The 20179-nt window shown below is 35.5% G+C and overlaps 1 protein-coding gene across 3 annotated transcripts in view; it reads left to right on the forward strand.

Moving 5' to 3' along the window:
* The window catches only part of LOC122311190 (cyclic nucleotide-gated ion channel 1-like), a 41718-nt gene that overhangs the window by 513 nt on the left and 21026 nt on the right, over positions 1 to 20179 (forward strand). The window contains exons 2-9 of one of the 3 annotated variants that reach the window (XM_043125632.1): positions 363 to 543; positions 644 to 1235; positions 1375 to 1578; positions 1674 to 2026; positions 2295 to 2406; positions 2812 to 3048; positions 3399 to 3793; positions 4042 to 4513. In XM_043125632.1, the coding sequence (XP_042981566.1) occupies positions 515 to 543; positions 644 to 1235; positions 1375 to 1578; positions 1674 to 2026; positions 2295 to 2406; positions 2812 to 3048; positions 3399 to 3793; positions 4042 to 4354 (2235 nt within the window). In that variant the 5' untranslated portion in view covers positions 363 to 514 and the 3' untranslated portion in view covers positions 4355 to 4513. Of the gene's footprint in view, positions 1 to 362; positions 544 to 643; positions 1236 to 1374; positions 1579 to 1673; positions 2027 to 2294; positions 2407 to 2811; positions 3049 to 3398; positions 3794 to 4041 lie in introns of those variants that run through there. The other 2 variants (XM_043125640.1, XM_043125647.1) reach the window with 2 other exon arrangements.

The following is a 20179-nucleotide window of genomic DNA, read 5'->3' on the forward strand; positions in this document are numbered from 1 at the left end:
CAATTATATCTAGTGCCTCACTTTTTTCTCTCTGCAACCAAACAGATCAGCTTATATCGGCTTTTTATTTTCTTCTTGTATTTTTATCACCACTACTCAAGTCGAGAAACTTGCTTTACATTTTGATCGTTTATCATGTTGTCTCTAAATTACCAAAGTCTTGAATTCCAATTAATCTCTACTGCTGACTGTAAAAAGGGGATTAAGAGTGGTAGAAATTGATCAAATCGTGTTACGCATTTAAAGTTGTCGCTTCTTTTCAGAGTTGACTAGTCCCTGCTCGGAAAAGTGATAAATATTAGTCATAAATTGCTATAATATCACATTTCTTCCTCATATTGTTTGGCTTTCACATTACGCAGGACAGGACATTCTGTAATTCCATCGTAGAGAATATCGAATCTGAACTTCTACTTCTGCAGGGCCTGGATTTCAGTTTTTGACATCTGTAACTAAAAGCGTGTCAAAATCACGAGTTGGGCTCTTTCTATTGGAGTTCTAATTGGCCGCAGGAATGGATTCCAGGCGAAATAATTTTGTGAGGTTAGTTTTGTTGAAGCCCGAGTACTTCCCCCAACAGTCTCCATTTATTTGCTCCGTTTCCTCTAGTTTGGAATTTGACACTTTAAATGCTTTCTTCCAGGTTTCAAAGTTGGAGTTCGGAGAAATCTTCCAGTTTTGAGCATCAACATTCCATGAACGATCGAAAATATTCAAGAAATAGTTCTAGACCCACATTTGGCAGAGTTTTTGAGAGGTTTCGGAGAGGATTTGAGACAATTAGAAGTTTGAAAAGCAGCCCAATAAGCATCCCTTCTGTAGATGGTCAGCCACGAAAAGATCACTCGGGTCCTAAGAAGACTAAAATCTTTGACCCTCAGGATCAATTTGTTCAAACATGGAACAAAATATTTGTGCTTTCTTGTGTGGTATCAGTGGCATTGGACCCACTCTTCTTTTACACCCCAGTTTTGAAGGTGTATAAGGAGGAGCAATGCTTAAGCTTTGAATCGGACAAAACTCTGGAGATTATTGCTTCTGTTCTTCGTTCAGTCACAGATGCTTTTTATGCAATACATATATACTTTCAGTTTCGAACTGGGATTATCCCACCTTCTTCTCGTCATCATGTGTTTGGATGGGGAGAGTTGATTGTTGATCCCAAGGCAATCGCAAAGAGATATCTGTCCACATACTTCATTATCGACATTCTGGCAATCCTTCCCTGCCCACAGGTATGGGTGTGATATTCAATCAATCTCCAAGTATCTGTTTTCTGTTTTATTACTATGATAGCTTAGTTACATAAATTATATAAATATATATATATATATATATATAAGGTGCAAGTCTTACAATTTTGACGTGTTGCAGGTGGTAGTACTTTTAGCGTCGAAAAAGGAAACGCCAATGGTGACGAAGGAATTGTTGAAGTTAGTAATTTTCTCCCAATATGTGCCGAGGCTTTTACGGATCTACCCACTATATGTAGAAGTAATTAGGACCTCTGGCATTCTGACTCGGACAGCATGGGCTGGAGCTGCTTATAATCTTTTCCTCTACATGCTAGCCAGTCACGTAAATTACGCAACTCTTTTTTGTGTTTTGGGTTCAAATTCTTTAACCTATTAATCCAATTAAGATTGTTTGTTAACGAACAATGTGCGTACCAGGTAGTTGGAGCCTTTTGGTACTTGTTTGGCATAGATCGACAGAATGCTTGCTGGCAGACAAGGTGCAGTAAGAGTAGTACAGGTTGTACAGATCAAGAGCTTTACTGCGGTGTTCTAGATTTTGACCGGTCCGTACTTGGCTATCTTAACCGTTCCCAGTTCCAACGTGGCTATTTCGGAGATATTAGTAAGGAATGTCTTATTGTCGAACAAGATGATAATAAGGAAAACTCAGCTAATGATCCGTTCGACTATGGAATATTTACTAAAGTTTTGAAGTCTGGAGTGGTGGCCGAATCAAATATAAGAAAGAAAGTGTCTTACTGCTTCTGGTGGGGTTTGCGTAGTCTGAGGTTAGTAATATATAAATTCTAGGAAAAATATCCCGTCGAGTTTTTGTTAATTTGAACTTGAAGGCCTCAAGTGAAAGAGGGGCCTTACAGCCTTTGTTATTGTCATTACGGATTTTTCGGTGAACATTAATAATCAATAAATACTATAGGATCCATATCTCATTTAATACGTAAATTCTCTTATTAAAGCTTTCTTTCGCATGTTCCAAGCAAAGCTTGTCAACTTATAGTAAGCCATTTTTAACTTGTACCCTTCCTTTTCTTTCAGTTCTCTTGGCCAAAGCTTGGAAACAAGTACATATTTCTGGGAGATAGTCTTTGCTGTTTCCATAGCCATCGCTGGGTTGGTATTATTCTCGTTACTTATAGGCAATATGCAGGTAATACTTTGGTCCTCATGATGGATTCTCTTGCCAATCTATAATCTATTGTTGTAGCATTATAATCTATTGTTATAGCATTATGATAACCTTTCCAACTAATGATTTTACACAGACGCAGATTCTCAGCTAATTCGTCAATATAAGTTACATGCTTAATTATTTGTACATATACTCGATCAATCTTCAGGCAATACCTTTGAGGTGTATTTAAACTCAACAGTTCTTGTATTCTATTTTAGCCTTCTAGTTCTAGCTGCTATGTTACCAACGACAACATGATGATATGCGTCTGTTCTTTCTAATACCATCCATTCAATTCAACTAAAAACCTATTTGCCGAACACTCGTTATTCTAGATTAATGGACTAAGGTGATATCATATTGTTTCTTGTGCTGTTATAGAAATATCTGCAATCCACAACAGTGAGAGTAGAAGAAATGAGAGTAAGGAAGACTGATGCTGAACAGTGGATGTCCCAACGTATGCTACCTGAAAACTTAAGGGAGCGGGTTAGACGATATGAACAGTACAAGTGGCTAGAAACAAGAGGTGTGGATGAAGAGAATCTCTTCCGTAACCTTCCTAAGGATCTCAGAAGGGACATAAAGCGCTATCTTTGCCTGGATCTTCTTAAGAAGGTAACACTTGTTGGCATATGAAATTTGATAGAGAGATTTTTATCTTAGAAAAATTTAGTTTATCACTTTTTCTTGAAAATAGATTACAATGCATTAGTCTATATGTAGACACATAAAACTCATCTTACATGATGATCATAAATTATTCTTAAAAAAATAAAAGGACACACTTAAAAAATTGAAAAGTCTTATTTGTAGAATGCATGCAAAAGTTTTTGTACGATTGATCTTGTGCATCTTACAATGGTATTAATATATTTTTAATAATACTTTCTTTGATTGTTTTTGTGCATCATTTTGTCGTTTGTTTTAGCTAAGGTACTGTTCATCGAGTTAATTTTATCTTTAAGGTGCCCATGTTTGCAAAGATGGATCAACAACTGTGGGATCCGCTGGTTGATCGTCTCAAGCCAGTACTTTACACACAATTCAGCTACATTGTTCGTGAAGGGGATCCAGTGGACGAGATGCTCTTTATCATGCGAGGAAAGCTAGCCACTTTCACTACCAATGGTGGAATAACTGGTTTTTTCAACACAGCTGATCTTAAAGCCGGCGACTTTTGTGGAGAAGAGCTTCTTACTTGGGCCCTATATGACCAGTCCTCGACCACATTCCCCCATTCAACAAGAACAGTGGAGGCAAAAACAGAGGTTCAAGCCTTTGCTCTAATGGCCGAGGATTTGAAGACTGTGGCTTCTCAGTTTCGGAAACTTCACAGCAAAGAGTTGCAACACACTTTCAAGTAAGGCTTTAAGCCATGCCTATTAACTTTTTGGATAATTATTCTATCGTTATCAAAACAGAGAAAGATGATGGTTTTTTCTTGCTTTGTTGCATTGTCAATCACAAGAATTATTTATATTAACTTGAACAAATACTGAAGCGTTTAATAAAAAGAGTACAATAATAGCTATTTGAACTCTTATAATCTTCCTCATCTTTGTGAATCATCCTTGATATAATTAGTGACTATGCAAAAATCACTCTCAGGTTCTACTCCCAACAATGGAGAACATGGGCGGCCTGTTTTATCCAATCAGCTTGGCGCCGCTACTCTAAGAAAAAACATGAGAGGGCTTTGCGTGATGCTGAAAATAGACTGCAATTTTCTTTGGCAAATGAAGCTGGGACCTCGGCAAGTCTCGGTGCAACTATTTATGCATTATGGTTTGCTGCCCATTTACTTCGAGCCTTGCGACGACCAAAGGGTGGACGCACCAGTACCAAAGCGCCACAAAGAGTGCTACAGCTAATGCCACCGAAGCCTGCTGAGCCAGATTTCAGTGCTAATCAAGGTCAATAATTAGTAGTATATATGGCGTTTGAAGTGATTATCACGCAAGTTTAGTTTTCATGAACATTGTTCATGTGCAAGCATTTTCTGTATATGGGCCGGATGTGGTGTGTAACATGTACTAAGGAAACTTCCATCTTTAAATTTTACAGCCATGTGTTCAGGTGTTTATAACTACAACATGAGTTTGTATCTTTTCGAATGGAAATTTTTGAGTCAAAATTTACTCGTTTTGTCCCAAATGAGTTTTTGGGACGAAAGGTAGCATCACAAATTTGTCCCAATAATTACTCTCTCAGAAGGTTTTTGGGGAAGAAAATTTGATTTTTGTCTCAAAAAGTATTTTTTGGATCAAAATTGGATAAAACCATTCGATAGCATTCGAGCGGAATTTTTTTTTAGGAACGGTTTTATTCATCCCAGAAAATCAGTCAAATGGTGTAAATTGTTCAACAAAATAGAGGTTCAAACAGGTTAGATTATTTGTTCGATTAAATAACTTCGATTCGCATGTCAAAATTTAAATTTGAACATCATATATTGTTTGAATGTTTATAATTCAATGATCGAGCGTATGTAGTTGATAGTTTGAACATTAATTTTGACGTTTGAACATTTTACTATTCAAATACGTTCAAAGGCTTAGTGTATTTTTTGAACGGTTATGTAGCATTTGATTTGTCTAAAGGTTGTTCAAACGCAGTTTATGCATTACATTCAAATGTCTTGATTATAACATTCAAATGGTTGGCGCTTATTTTTTGTTCAAACGATTTTTTTCTATTCGAATTATATAATATTTTTTTCAATCCATTAATAGAAAATAGAATACACACAAATAACATCTTAAAATACATTAGTACATGCTAAGCAAACATAAAAGTAGTCTCATAAATGCAAATCAATCAAATAAAACAACAATTTTCATATTATAAAAGCTTACAATCGAAAATATGATCTATAAATGAAATTAATCACTTGGAGGTCTGAGTTGTTACATAAGCATCTGCATTTAAAGTTGCATTTCTCTCCTTACTCTGCTTGTTGCTCTTCTTTTTGTTTCATTCACATCTCCAAGTCAACTTGTTGAACCACTAACTCATGCTAGTTTGTTCTCAATTCCTTGATCTTTTATCTCACTTCATCTAATGCTCTAGAAGTGTTGGCATTATTGAACGATGAGGACGAGTAACAAGGTTTGACGCAACGACCCAAACCACTCAAATAGCCTGAACGTGGACCCAAAATCTATATAAAAATTTCCACATTACTTGTTATGGAATTTTGATTAGTTGCAGATTCAACATGTAAGACAACTATTTTTTTTAACATATAAGAAAAATAATTAATATTACCCCAAATATATAAATAAATTTAATTAAAATAGATACTAATACTTACATAATTTTCATGGGCATCAAGATGAGTCCGCTCTCCATTACGATTAGTATGTAATACAACATATAATTTTTTCAGATCATAATTGTTATCTAAGTCTTGCTACATAATAGATATTTTATAGATATAAATTGATTAGAATACAAAAAACAATAAACTTGAGTAAAAAAATAAATTTACAAACTTCTTAGAGAGGCGATGGAAAGATCTTAAACCTGCATGATAATGAATCTTCAAGTTATATATATTTGTTTTTTTTATAGAACTTCGCTCCTGCATGAAAGTTGTAAATATTAGGAAAAGAAATTATAAACCATGACATGTAAAACAAGTTATTTATTTTTCTTAAATACAGGATCTTCAATATCAAAATGTTTCTCCCAATCTGAAGGTCAGACATCCTGGAAAGGATTTTGGCGTGCGTCGTCCTTGTTCTCAAACTTTTTGTAATGCTCATGATATCTGATCTTATATTTTTAGAATGCATTACACATAAGTTCATTGACAATCTTGTGCTCCTCCCCCCAACCAAAAATTAGTTCGAAGGCATTCTTGAATAAATAAGACTCGCGAACAAATTAATTGCATATTATATATTTTGCAAAAATATTAAATAATTTGCTATAAAATGAATTAAATTATTACCAAACAGCGCTTCTTAATAAGCTCTTTGATATCTTGAAAAACTTTATGCCATGAAACTTGTAGCCAGACGTGCATAAATCCATGTAAGAGCACTTACATGAGAAGCAAACCAGACCATTGGTTCACCTTCACCTCCGATATAATTGTTAGGAATGTTAACTTTAATTTTATTAATTTTACGATATTTTTCTAATAGCACGCCTCTAGTAGTACATTGGCCTTGACGAGATTGCACGTTTAGCTCTAAAAAAACTATATGGCAATGTACACGTGAGAGAAATGATAGCTAGAATTTAGTATGCTTTGTGATTTATTTTAATTGAAACAATATTATACTAAATTTTTACCTTAGTCTAGAGAGTTAATCTCTAGTGATGAGCCAATTGGAGAGCTAGGCATAGGTGGAGATGGAATGGGAACCACCTTCCTCTTGGGTTGCATAATTTCAAAATACTAATACATGCATCACATAAAATATTTGTCATAAAAGTGCCATGTGAATACAAAACACATCAATCATATGTATCAGTTTCAGTAGACCATTCACCCTTCTTATTTGTAGATACTTCAGATGAATCAACATTGGACAATGATACACCACCAACTATATTACAACTCAATTATTACTACATATTAATATTAATATTTTTTACTTTAAATCAAAATTTATGTACTTGTAACATTTCAAAAGTAAATAAAATAATAATTTTTTTTATAATAAGTTGTTTACAACTTGTACTATAGTTGTTTTTATATTATTTTTCATTCACATTTTTCCCAACTATCGCATCAATAATATCAGCCTCAATATCTCCCATATGCTAAGGAATCATCTTATACTAACTCAAATCCACAAACAATTTGAAGCCAGGTTAACTCTCTTGGTATGCTTTTTAAGTAGAATGATTATCTTCTTCTTCATTTTGTCCATCCGCCTCATGGATGACATCATATATATTTCTTGGAGAAAAATTTCATACTACTCGTTGTTGATTTCCTAACTCAGGATCATTTAAATAAGATACTTTAGATGCTTGGAAAGCCAACATAAAATAATCATCTTCATACTATTTTTTCTATGTATTAATACTCAAGAAATATTCATCATCACACACTCCCCTTTGAGGATTGCTTAAATCCCAACTATTACACTTAAACAGATATACCACAAGTTCCTCCAAATATTTCAACTCATTTATATCGACAATAACCCCTTAAAAATCAATGTTCTCTCCCTTATGACTTCATTCGACTAGGCCACTTTTGTTTTGAGTTTTTCTATAACATTCTCGATCCATTGTATTATACCTATTTTCTTAAGAAATACATGCAGAATATAGAATTGCTCGTCTCGATGGACCACACACCAATGCATATAGTTTTTCAAAGATATCGTTAGGATTTCTACCATGCTTTTGTACAACATACATATTAAAGAGAGTATAAATGTATAAATAATTAAACAATCACTAGATTTTTAAAAAATATCAAAATTAAAAAAGAGTTAACTAAAAAAATGTGTAATATATATCATTATCCGATGTTCAAACCATTTAGAGAACTCTTCTTCATGTTCCTTATCTATATCAATTACTTCTTGTTCTTTGAGCAAGTTAATATGATCATTGAAATAGAAATATAATAAATAATTTACAACTCGCATAGAATTTTAAGCAGATTCCAATATCAATTATTAAATAAGGACACTTAATTCAAGTGGTTCTCTATCTCAAGACAATTGTTTAGCATGTACCACTGAGATTTCTTAAACTCTCTTCTAGACAAATCATAACCATACTCTGCATCAAGTGGACATACGTATTGGGAAAATATTTAAATAACATTTTTTTGTCTTGCTTGGTCGACATCAAAGTTTCTTTTTGACTGGTCAAACCTCATGTCAACTCCCTGGAAGTGCCTTGAACAAAATATATACCACTTATCGTCAATATATACTTCTGCAATTGACCCTTTTGGGCGATTCTAGTTGCCCACTATGCATTTTAACTTCACAAGGAATCTTTCAATAAGATACATCCATCTATACTGGGCTAGTCCTCCAAGTCGAGCCTAATGTGGCAAATAAACGACTAAGTGAACCATGATATCAAAGAACGACGGTGGATAAATACTCTCTAGCTTATACAATATTATAGCAATTTCTCATTCCATACGTTCCAAAGCTTCTATATTCAATGTTCTAGCACATAAATCTTTAAAAAATGCACATAGCTCATTCAAAGCCATGCATAAATCTCTCGTAAACTACCCACGAATACTAACTGGCTACATACGTTGTAAAAATACATAACAATTATGGCATATTAATCCAGTAACTTTCCAATCATTTGTCTGCACATACCTTGTTAGATTCGAGGCATAACCTTTTGGTAATTTAATTTTCATTAACCACTCACAAAAGTTAATCCTTTCATTCCTTAACAGTGCATACCAAACAATTGGAATATAGACAGACAAACCATTCTATTGTAAGTGCATTTCTTGTCTGATTCCCAACTGTTTCAAATCCTTCCTCGAGTTTAATGTATTCTTGCTTTCAATTAACATCAATGTTCCCAACATGGATTCACATATATTTTTCTCAATATGCATAACGTTGAGACTATGTCGCAATTTTAACATTGACCAGTACGGGAATTCAAATAATATGCTCTTCTTTATCTAATTTAACTCATTCTTAGTTTGCTTTTACTTACGTTATTTTTTATCTAACTCACTACTACTGACATGCACCAATTGTACAAGTACATCCTGTCCATACATATATGGTGGAGGGTGCACCCGTTCAACAATCCCATCAAATATTTTAGAGTTTCCACATCATCTATGGTCAACAAGTAAATAGCGATGATTACCCATAAAGCATAGTTTCATCCCATACGTAAGCCACTTAGATTGTGTCTGTTTGTTACATGTCAAACATGTCATTTTCCCCTTAGTACTCAAACTTGACAAGTTTCCATATGCGAGAAAATCATTTATTTTCCATAAGACTACAGTATGCATCTTGAATGAAGTATCCGTTTATGCATCAAATGTGTTGACCTCATTCTCCCATAAATCTTTGAACTCAACAATCAATAGTTGTAAATATACGTCTATATCATTTCATGGTGATCTCGGACCAGAAATGAGAAAACTCATCATAAAATATGGATCATTCATACACTTCTATGGTAATAAATTGTACAACATAAGTACAATTGACCAAGTACTATATGAAGTACTTATATTTCCAAACGTAATTAAATCCATATGTTGCCAACCCAAGATGCACATTATGAGGTTCTCAAAATTAGTACCTCCCCACCTTTCTCTACCACATCTTCTTCGTTATCATGCTACCCTTTTCCACTATGTTGTTTCTATCCCCCTTATTTTTTTTACTCTTTACTACTTACTCCCTTTATCTCCTTTCTTCTCATCTCAAACTCTTGGACAAATGCTTTTCCTACATCTGCTCCCCTCTGCACATCCATCTCCTTCTCCAACAAGTCATTTACTATTTTGTCACCCTTTCCTCTCCTCTCGTCACCTCTGTGTGTATTTTATGGCCCCAATCCAAGCTTCTAAAAAGCTCTTTCTTTTTTGCTCTTGCCCCTACTCTCAACCAAACTCCAAATTGAGCCCCCTCTCTCCTCTTTCCCCTTACAAGTTGTAACACCATGTGTAATACACCCGCAACTAAAACAGAAATGTGTTAACTTCTCATACCTGAAGGGTATCCAGTGAGCCTTCCCTTTAATTGTTATGGTTCTTCCTCTCACCAAAGGTTTTGATAAATCAATATCTATTAAAACCCTTGAAAATTTTCCTCATCCACTCCTATCTTCCTGCATATCCACCTTCTCTACTCTGCTAATGGTGGCTCCTATGAGCTCCCCTCATTCCCTGTTCATGCACACCAATGGTGAGTCATGCTTCTAAACCCAGAATCTTTCTCGTTTGAAATTCATTCTTTGTGATGGTGTATATCCATCAAACTGCAAAATCACAAACAATTAGTTATCAAAGAGCCATGGCCTTCCATCCAGAATACGCTACTTATCAGCTTGATTGGCAAAAATCATCACAAATGTATTCATTCTCACCTCTTGAAACTTAGATCTCTTATCCTCCACATTTTGGCCATCGTAGATTCAATCAATGCTTGACTAATACTCCTCTCCACCCATACATTTCCACCCAAACTTCGTTCTCCTTTGAAATTCAGGTCCTCTAATATGTTGTCTCCAAGCTCTATAGTCAGAGCTTCCTCTTCCGTTAACCCCAGTCTCTCCCGCTGCTCCTTTATTTCGTTCATCCTTCTCCACCTTAAACTCTCTGTCGTCTCTGCCGAATCCAATCACCAATAACGACAAAAATATTGGTTATGGACTTATGGTAAGCCACTTCACCTCACAACCACCTCTAATTATGTTAGAATCTTGGTGGACCCCACACTTCACCTCATCCTTCCTCTGGAGAGAAAAAAGAGGGAAGACTATATTGCAAGCCTCCTACATATGATTTTGGCAATTGGTTATTCTTTAAAGGTTAAGAGAAAGTGAACCAGTTATCAGTTGTTGCACTTAAATACATACATATGCCAAAAATATAGGCTCACATCTTATCACTATAAAATAAATTCATAGTATAACTTGTTCATACATGATGTGATTAAACTTGCAAATAGTGTCTCTCTTATGTAGATTTCTTTTTCGGTCTAGGTGTTTATGTCTAGCTTTTTAGTGCTCATTCGGATATTAAGAATATTTGATAAGACTTGTAAATGATGGTGAAATAATTTGTGAATAGTAGTAAAATAATTTAAGTTAGAATATTTTTTTGAGTTTTGATAAATGAGATAAAAAAAAAATTAATCAAAATATCCTAAAGTTCAAAAAGTATTTGAATAAAAAATTTTAATATTATTTTTATTTAAAAATTTTATAATTGTGTATTGTTTTTTGTTTTGTGTGAAGTTTGAAAAAATTGTAATGATTAAATATAAAAATTGGAGATTTGAAATTAAAAAATATTTTGCATTGAAGTAATATTTAAAAATAAAATATTTGAGAATACCTTAAAACTGTTTGAGAACCAAATAGAGGGTGTGTTCGCTCAAGTATAAGTAGAACTCACTCTAGTTCCACTGGAAAATGGAATTAAGTTAAAATCAACGTCCAAGTTTGGATATATCATGAAATTATCTAAAATATTCAGGAAGAAAAATGGTCACGGTCTCTGCTCTCATACATGAAACCTGGATAGGACTACGGGCTCATGCATAGATTAGGTACAAAGTGGCATATATTGCATTACCAGGCTATGTTGAGGATGATCATGATCAGTACGTTGCAGCAAGATACTGAAGTAAGTGGGCATTAAATGGACCGTGATCAGTCCTATTTGATCTCAATCTATAGTATTTTAAGATATTTACAACTCAAGAAGCAATTCCATAACAACATAGAAACTTCTGCTTTCCAATTAATGCTACATGAACGCGTAACAGGACAAAATCAATGATTTTAACTGCACAATATTTAAAGTTAACTTTTATTTACAAGTCAGCATGTGGAGTAGACTTCATTTGGTGTGATGGGTTTGATCGGTCTAAAGAATTCAGGCTTGGGGGTCAGTACCACGCTTTATGTACAAAGAACCTACATCTGGAACATCGGCATGAGAAGATGCCACTGAGGTAAGAGGCTGGAAGTTTGTGTTCCCTATAAACTAGTAAAGAGCCCATTTCAAATCGCAGAGGGTGTACTTGAGAGCTTTGGTCCAGTTTTCCTGCTTGTTGAAGCTCTGTGTGATGGAATAGGTTCCGACTTTGTCATTCTCAATCCTGCAATTACAACATAGAGATATGGAGTTTTAGGGCTCGTTTGAGTAATGAGCTAAAATGAGAAATTCTCTGAACTTTTCACAATTTCCTTTTCAAATATCTCTTAAACATAAAACACTTTTCAATTTCACAACTTTTTCATCTAATCCTTATATAATCATTACAATTTTTACGAATTTCAAAACAAAACACAAAAATCAATACAACTATTTCAAACTTCAAAATAAAAATAATATTAAAACAATATATTCAGACAATTTTTTAACTTCATAATTTTTTTTATTTAACTCTCTCTCTCATTTCCCAAAACACAATAAAACATCTTAACTCAGACAATTTCACAACTATTTACAAAATTCTGACATACTAGTGTACAAACAAGCCCATAATGTATCTTCAACTTGTTGCATATTTGCTTGATGCACAGGAACTGAAAATTTGATTAAATATGAAATAACATATATAACTAAGTTGCTAACTATCGGCATTTCGCGGAAAAAGGATAAAAAAGTTCGTTACATAAGCTGAATCATTAAACAATAAATAGAACCTTTAAAAATTTGTCAATATATATTACATAGCTTTAAATACAGTTAGAAGTTTGTGGGATGTAGTCAAGTAGGGTAACTTCATTTGCCATCCAATTGACCCTCGGGAGGCATCATAGTGATATGGGATCAAAGGGTGGTAGAGAGGTGGAAGATTGTGCGTAATAATCCTTATTCTACGTCTGCGTAAATCAACTGGAGACTTATAGACATTACATATAATAGAAACATTTATGCTATTCTTTCAAAAAAAATAATAAATCAAAATCTGAGGGTAAAGGGTCCCTCTCGTTCGGTCTTATCTTAATCCATTTCTATTCTTCTTTTAGGTAAGTTAATTCTAAATGCCTTTTTTTTTTTTTTTTTTTTTTTTGCCTTAATTACTATTTTTTGGAAAAGTTTCTTTTTATTCTTCTCAATGAGTCACCATCAATGCCAGTCTTGTTGCTTTCTGGGTTAAAGCACTCATATGGCCAAGCTGGAAGATGGTACGTCAATAGGCCTACCTTCTTGGAATTTCGGGGCGCCTTATTTTAACCAACAGGAATCAAAAGAAATCAATGGAATCGTTGCTCTCGTTTTCCATAAAGTTGGTTAGTATGTGATAGAAAAACCTCTTCTTATCTCAAATTACATCTGTTTAAAGTCTTAAAGTTCTGTAGGGTTGACCAGTGCAAAACTGTAAGTGCACAGTATCGTAGTTTTATAATAAAGTGATAAGAAGAGTATCGTCCTTAGGGAATGGTACCTTACTTTTTCCAAATACTAAAATTATACTAATCTCGATTTTATCTAGAGGAATCACTAAGATTTTTGTAGTTACAAATTAAACTAAGATAAACTCAAAGAGAAATACGCAAAGGAAATAAAACTGACGTTCGAAGATCAAATTAATGGGAAAGAAAACTTCTAGGAAATCGATTTCACCTAATTCTTCACTATGCTTTTCTCATTCAGCTAATTTAATTTAATTCTTTTTGTTCATTAACAAATCTCTAATTCATCCAACAGCTTCTTTCGATAGTCAATTGAAAATGATTCTTGTTTATCAATTCACACAAGAATATACAAATTAAAAAATCAAGAAAGCAATAAGATTAATGATTTAATTACTACATAGGTTCATACAAGTCTTTCGATCTCTATACTTACTTATGCTGAAATATTCAAGATCTACCCTATGATTCCCTCTTTCGATAGCAAATCACAAGATTAATTATCATCTAATCAATATTCAGTTAATTAGAAGCAATAAACTCAGAATAAATCAGATAAACAAAGAGAGAATTGCCTTAAATTAGCATAGACAATCAAGCATAGTTCATAAATAAGTTACATCGTTTTCCTAGAATAAAGAAAATTTAGCTCATACTAGAAATAAAATTCAACATAAACGAATTCACCATAATTGTTCTGAGAATATTGGAAGAAAATAAATGCTAAAAAATACTCCTTGCAGCCGCAACTCGTCTTCAAAAACTCAAGGAAATGATTCAATGCTTTTCTCCCGTCTGGGCTCGTGTATGATTCCAACGTACGTGCCATATATGGAATTTCCTCTCCAAAACAGATTAATTGAATCCTTCTAGCTGTGTTTTTCTGTCCCAAAAAGTGTTCTCCAGTCCAAAAAGTACGGCCATAGAGTGAAAAATCACTTTTATATGGTGTGACGGTGGAAAACTCTGGATCTGTCAAAATACGATAATGTCTCCGCTCGAGCGAAATTAGGCAGAGTCGAACGCTCGATGTGCACTCGATAGGACGCTCGAGCGAATTCAGGCAGAGTCGAACGCTCGATGTGCGCTCGACACCCCGCTCGAGCAATCTTGTAAAATCTGTAATACGAAATTTTGCAAGTCATCAAATACCCCCAAACTTACAACTTTGTTTGTCCTCAAACAAAAAGAAAAGCAAATGATAGTTTAGGCAATATCAACTCGACCCCAAAGAGAAGTATCATCACTCACTAAGCTTTTATGAATTTAGATTTCTTCACTAGTATCTTACTCTTTTAACATCAAAGATAGCAAGAAAATCAATAAAAAATTTTGCAATTTGTCAAGCAAGAGTTAGGCGTTTACTTCAACCTAAAGCTAAGACCTTGAGTGTGTGTGTGATATAGTCAATTTAACCTCAAACCACCTGCAAACTCAGATAAAAGTAGAACAACCAAAATCAGAAAAATTCTCTTAAAACTGTTAGGAGGTTGTGGTACGGGGCATACAATTACAACTGAAGTAGAAATGAGAAAGTAGAAATGAGAAAGAATAAGGAACTCCAATTGTAGAAGAATTTCACTTATAGCAAAAGGATTACAAGAATTTCTCTCTTGAATAAGGAGAGCACAATTGACAATACTCTCTCTTATAAAAGGAGAAAACTCACTCTTTATTGTAAAAGGAAATACAATATATAGGAGAAACCTCACTATTTTTCTCTCTAAAACTCTCTCGCTTTCTCTAAATTTTTCTTTCAAAATGGGATTTTTTTTTTTAATAAGGAACTCCAATTGTAGAAGAATTTCACTTATAGCAAAAGGATTATAAGAATTTCTCTCTTGAATAAGGAGAGCACAATTGACAATATCCTCTCTTATAAAAGGAGAAAACTCACTCTTTCTTATAAAAGGAGAGACAATATATAGGAGAAACCTCACTATTATTCTCTCTAAAACTCTCTCTCCTTCTCTAAATTTTTCTTTCAAAATGGGATAGGTTTCTAAAAGCAAAAACATGTATTTATAGGAGTTAAAGGAGATGGAAGATGGCAGAAGCAACTGGAAGATGGCGGAAGCAAATGTGAACGCAAGCTTGATGTAGGTTGTCAACTAGCTACCATTTTTGACCCATAAAGGTGGCGGTGGAAGATAGCGGAAGCAAGTGGAAGATGGCGGAAGCAACTGGAAGATGGCGGAAGCAAATGTGAATGCAAGCTCAACTAGCCACCATTTTTGACCCATAAAAGTCCATAAAAGTGGCTTTACCGCTACATATCTCCCACTTAAAGTCACTTTTGTAATCCTTCTATCTTTTCTACACTTTCCATCTCCATGCCGCTTACATATCTGCTAGGCCTAAGGAGGATCGACACCAGATAAACTTGTCATTATTAATTGGCTTTGTTAATATATCTGCTAGGTTGTCTTTTGTATGGATTTTTTGTATATCCACACTTCCTTCTTCCACCTTCTCACGAACGAAGTGATACTGAACTCGTATGTGCTTTGTCCTTGAATGAAATACTGGATTCTTTGCCAAATGCAAAGCGCTCTGACTATCACAAAATAAATCAACCTTCTCTTGTACGTGTCCGAGCTCTTCCAGTAACATTTGCAACCATATTGCCTCTTTGCTAGCTTGTGTAGCTGCGACATATTCTGCCTCCGTTGTAGAAGTAGCCATGATAGACTGCAATTTTGAAACCCAGCTTACAGCTCCTCCAGTAAGAGTAAACACATAACCTGAGGTGGACTTGCTCTTGTCAAGATCACCTGCATAATCTGAATCAACATAGCCTCTGACAGTAAAGTCTGATCCTTCATAACATAATGCGACATTTGAGGTACCCTTGACATATCTCAGGATCCTCTTTACAGCACTCCAATGCTCTTTACCAGGATTCGCCATGTATCGACTAACCACTCCCACTGATTGTGCAATGTCTGGTCTTGTACAAACCATAGCGAACATTAAGCTACCCACTGCTGATGCATACGGTACTCGAGACATTTCCATCCTCTCTGCTTCATTGCTAGGACTCATACTTGAGGATAACTTGAAATTAATAGGAAGAGTGGTAGAAATTGGCTTACAATCTTGCATGTTGAAGCGTCGCAAGATTTTCTTCAAATAATTTTTCTAAGAAAGCCATATCTTCCTATTATTTCTGTCTCGGTAAATTTGCATCCCTAGAATCTTGTTTGCTGGTCCCAAGTCCTTCATTTCAAACTCCCTAGCCAACTGTGCCTTTAAGTTTGTAATACGATCTTTGTTGGGGCCTGCTACCAACATGTCGTCAACATACAACAACAGAATAATGAAATTACCATCACCAAATCTCTTGTAGTAAACACAAGGATCTGAAATATGTCTGTTGTATCCAAGGCTCATGATAAAGGAATCAAATCTCTTATACCAACATCTCGGCGCCTGTTTGAGACCGTATAGAGATTTGTTCAACCTGCAAACCAAGTTCTCTTTTTCTTTTTCTTCAAAACCTTCTGGTTGGAGCATGTAAATTTCTTCTTCAATTTCTCCATGAAGAAATGCAATTTTCACGTCCAGTTGTTCTAAGTACAAGTCAAATGTAGCACACATCGCAAGGACTGCTCGAACCGTTGAGAGTCAAACAACAGGAGAGAATATTTCGTTGAAGTCTATGCCTTCTTTCTGAGCGAATCCTTTCACCACCAATCTAGCACGATACCGCTCCACTTGATCATTGCCATTTCGTTTGATCTTGTAAACCCATTTGTTTCCGATGGCCTTCCTTCCTTGTGGTAGTGGTACAAGATCCCATGTTTTGTTTTTATGGAGAGCTTCAATTTCTTCTTGCATTGCAACCATCCACAGAGAAGCTTCTTGACTATTTGTAGCCTCATGGAAATTTGACGGTTCTCCATCTTCTATTAGTAGACAGTATGCGACATTTCCCTCCATGATGTACTCTGAGTGCCAAGCTGGTTCTCTTCTCTCCCGAGTTGATCGTCGAACTTGTGGAATTGCACACTTAGCTTGTTCTTGTTCTTCGTGCTCTGATATTGCTTCAGAAGAATCTAGAACTTCTAATTCTTGTCTTTCTTCAACTTGAACTGTAGTAGTCTCTGGTTTCTCTTTTGAAGTGCTATCATTCTCTTTTTCTTGTACCTTATCTTCTACAAGTACAACATCCCTGCTGATTAGCACCTTGCAGGCAGTGGGATCCCACAGGCGATACCCCTTGACTCCATCAGCATACCCTAAGAAAATACATTTTCTAGATTTTGGATCTAGCTTTGATGTTTCTTGGGCGTTGTACATAACATAAACAGAACTTCCAAATGTATGTAAGTGAGAATAATCAGCTGGCTTATCAGTCCACATCTCCATCGACGTTTTCAGATCAATTGCGGTTGATGGTGACCGATTGATCACATAACAAGCAGTCTTGACTGCTTCTGCCCAAAATGACTTGGCCATTCCCGCAGTTCTCAACATTGCTCTTGTTCGTTCTAACAAGGTTCTGTTCATCCGCTCTGCTACTCCATTTTGTTGTGGAGTGTATGCCACCGTGAGCTGCCTTTTGATACCTTCTTGTTGACAGAAGCTATCAAATTCAATGCCAGTATATTCTCCTCCATTGTCTGTCCTTAAACACTTGATCTTCTTTTCAGATTCAAGCTCAACCCGCGCTTTGAATATTTTGAAAACTGAAAATACATCTGCTTTATTTTTTATTGGATACACCCAACATCTCCTGGAGTAATCGTCAATAAATGACACAAAGTATTTTGCTCCTCCTAGGGACAAAAATGGTGCTTGCCAAACATCAGAATGGATTAGTTCTAAGATAACTTTACTTCTAGCAGAGGAACTACTGAATTTCAATCTGTGCTGCTTACTAGTAACACAATGCTCACAAAAGGGTAATGAAACCTTTTTGAGCCCTGGAAGAAGCTTTTGTTCAGCAAGAATCTTCAAACCTCGTTCCGACATGTGGCCAAGCTTACGGTACCACATCATTGTTAATTCTTCTGCCGAACTTGCCAACGCAGTGGATGCTTCTCCTTCTTGTTGTGTTTCTCCTTTAAGCATGTACAAATTTGCAGCTATCTTTTCCACTTTCATCATTACAAGCGCGCCTTTAACTATTTTCATGATCCTATCTTGAATATGGGTTTTACACCCACTATTATCTAATTGTCCTAAAGACAATAGATTTTTCTTCAGGCCTTTCACATGTCGTACCTCCTGAATGGTGCGAACTGTACCGTCACACATCTTCAATTTGATGGTACCAATACCAGCAATCTCCAAGGCATGATCGTCTCCCATGAACACAGATCCTCCTGAGATAGGTTCATATTGATAGAACCATTCTCTCCGGGGAGTCATATGCCATGTTGCTCCTGAGTCAATAAGCCAGACATCAGCAAATCTTCTTCTACCTTCAGTGACTGTTGTTGCCTCACTGTATAAAATTTCACCATCATCTGAGGTGCTTGCTACACAACCCTGAGCTTTTGACAACTCAGGGCCTTTTCCTTTGGCTTCTTCGTTCTTCTTGATATGCCAACACTCCCTTTTGTAGTGCCCTTTCTTGCCACAGTGATGACACTTGACATTCTTCTTACTTCTGGATTTTGATCTACTCTGATTTTGACTCCCACTGGGGCCACGTTCCGTTGATCTCCCTCTCGTCATTACCAAAGCTTCGGCTTGCTGTGAACCTCCTGGTCTATCTTCTTTGCTTTTGCGCCGACTTTCTTCTTCAAGAACTGCAGCTGCAATATCATCGAAGACTAGAACTTCAATGTTGTTGGTTAAGTTGATGATGAGTTGATCATACGAATCAGGTAGACTTTGAAGTAGAATTTCGGCACGTTCACCCGTCTCTATGTTATGCCCCATTGCTGTGAGCTGTGAAAATAAAGTGTTAAGGGTGTTGATGTGGTCTGTCACCATAGTTGACTCCATCATCCGAAGGGTGTAGAGTTTTCTTCTCAAGAAAATTTTGTTGTGTAGTGATTTGGCCTCGTACAACTTTATCAGAGTATCACATATCTCTTTTGCTGTCTTTTTCTCCGCCACACTTGACAATACTCCATCAGCTAGTGCTAGGTGCAGATTAGCAATAGCATTGCCATCCATCTCGTTCCACTTGCCGTCGTCAGTGATCTCATCGGGTCTATCTCCAATTGCCGTCAAGCAATTATCTTTCCTCAAAATTGCTTTTAGTCTCATTTTCCACAATGAGAAATTACTCCCATTGAACTTCTCTATTTCGTACTTCGTCGCCATTATTGAAGATGCCTCCTTTCCACAAACTGGATCTAACTATAGCACGAAAACCGGCTATAAACCTGATGCTCTGATACCACTGTTAGGAGGTTGTGGTACGGGGCATACAATTACAACTGAAGTAGAAATGAGAAAGAATAAGGAACTCCAATTGTAGAAGAATTTCACTTATAGCAAAAGGATTACAAGAATTTCTCTCTTGAATAAGGAGAGCACAATTGACAATACCCTCTCTTATAAAAGGAGAAAACTCACTCTTTATTGTAAAAGGAAAGACAATATATAGGAGAAACCTCACTATTTTTCTCTCTAAAACTCTCTCTCTTTCTCTAAATTTTTCTTTCAAAATGGGATTTTTTTTTTTTAATAAGGAACTCCAATTGTAGAAGAA

This window comes from Carya illinoinensis, chromosome 1 (genome assembly GCF_018687715.1).
Source record: "Carya illinoinensis cultivar Pawnee chromosome 1, C.illinoinensisPawnee_v1, whole genome shotgun sequence".
In the NCBI taxonomy this organism is placed as follows: Eukaryota; Viridiplantae; Streptophyta; class Magnoliopsida; order Fagales; family Juglandaceae; genus Carya; species Carya illinoinensis.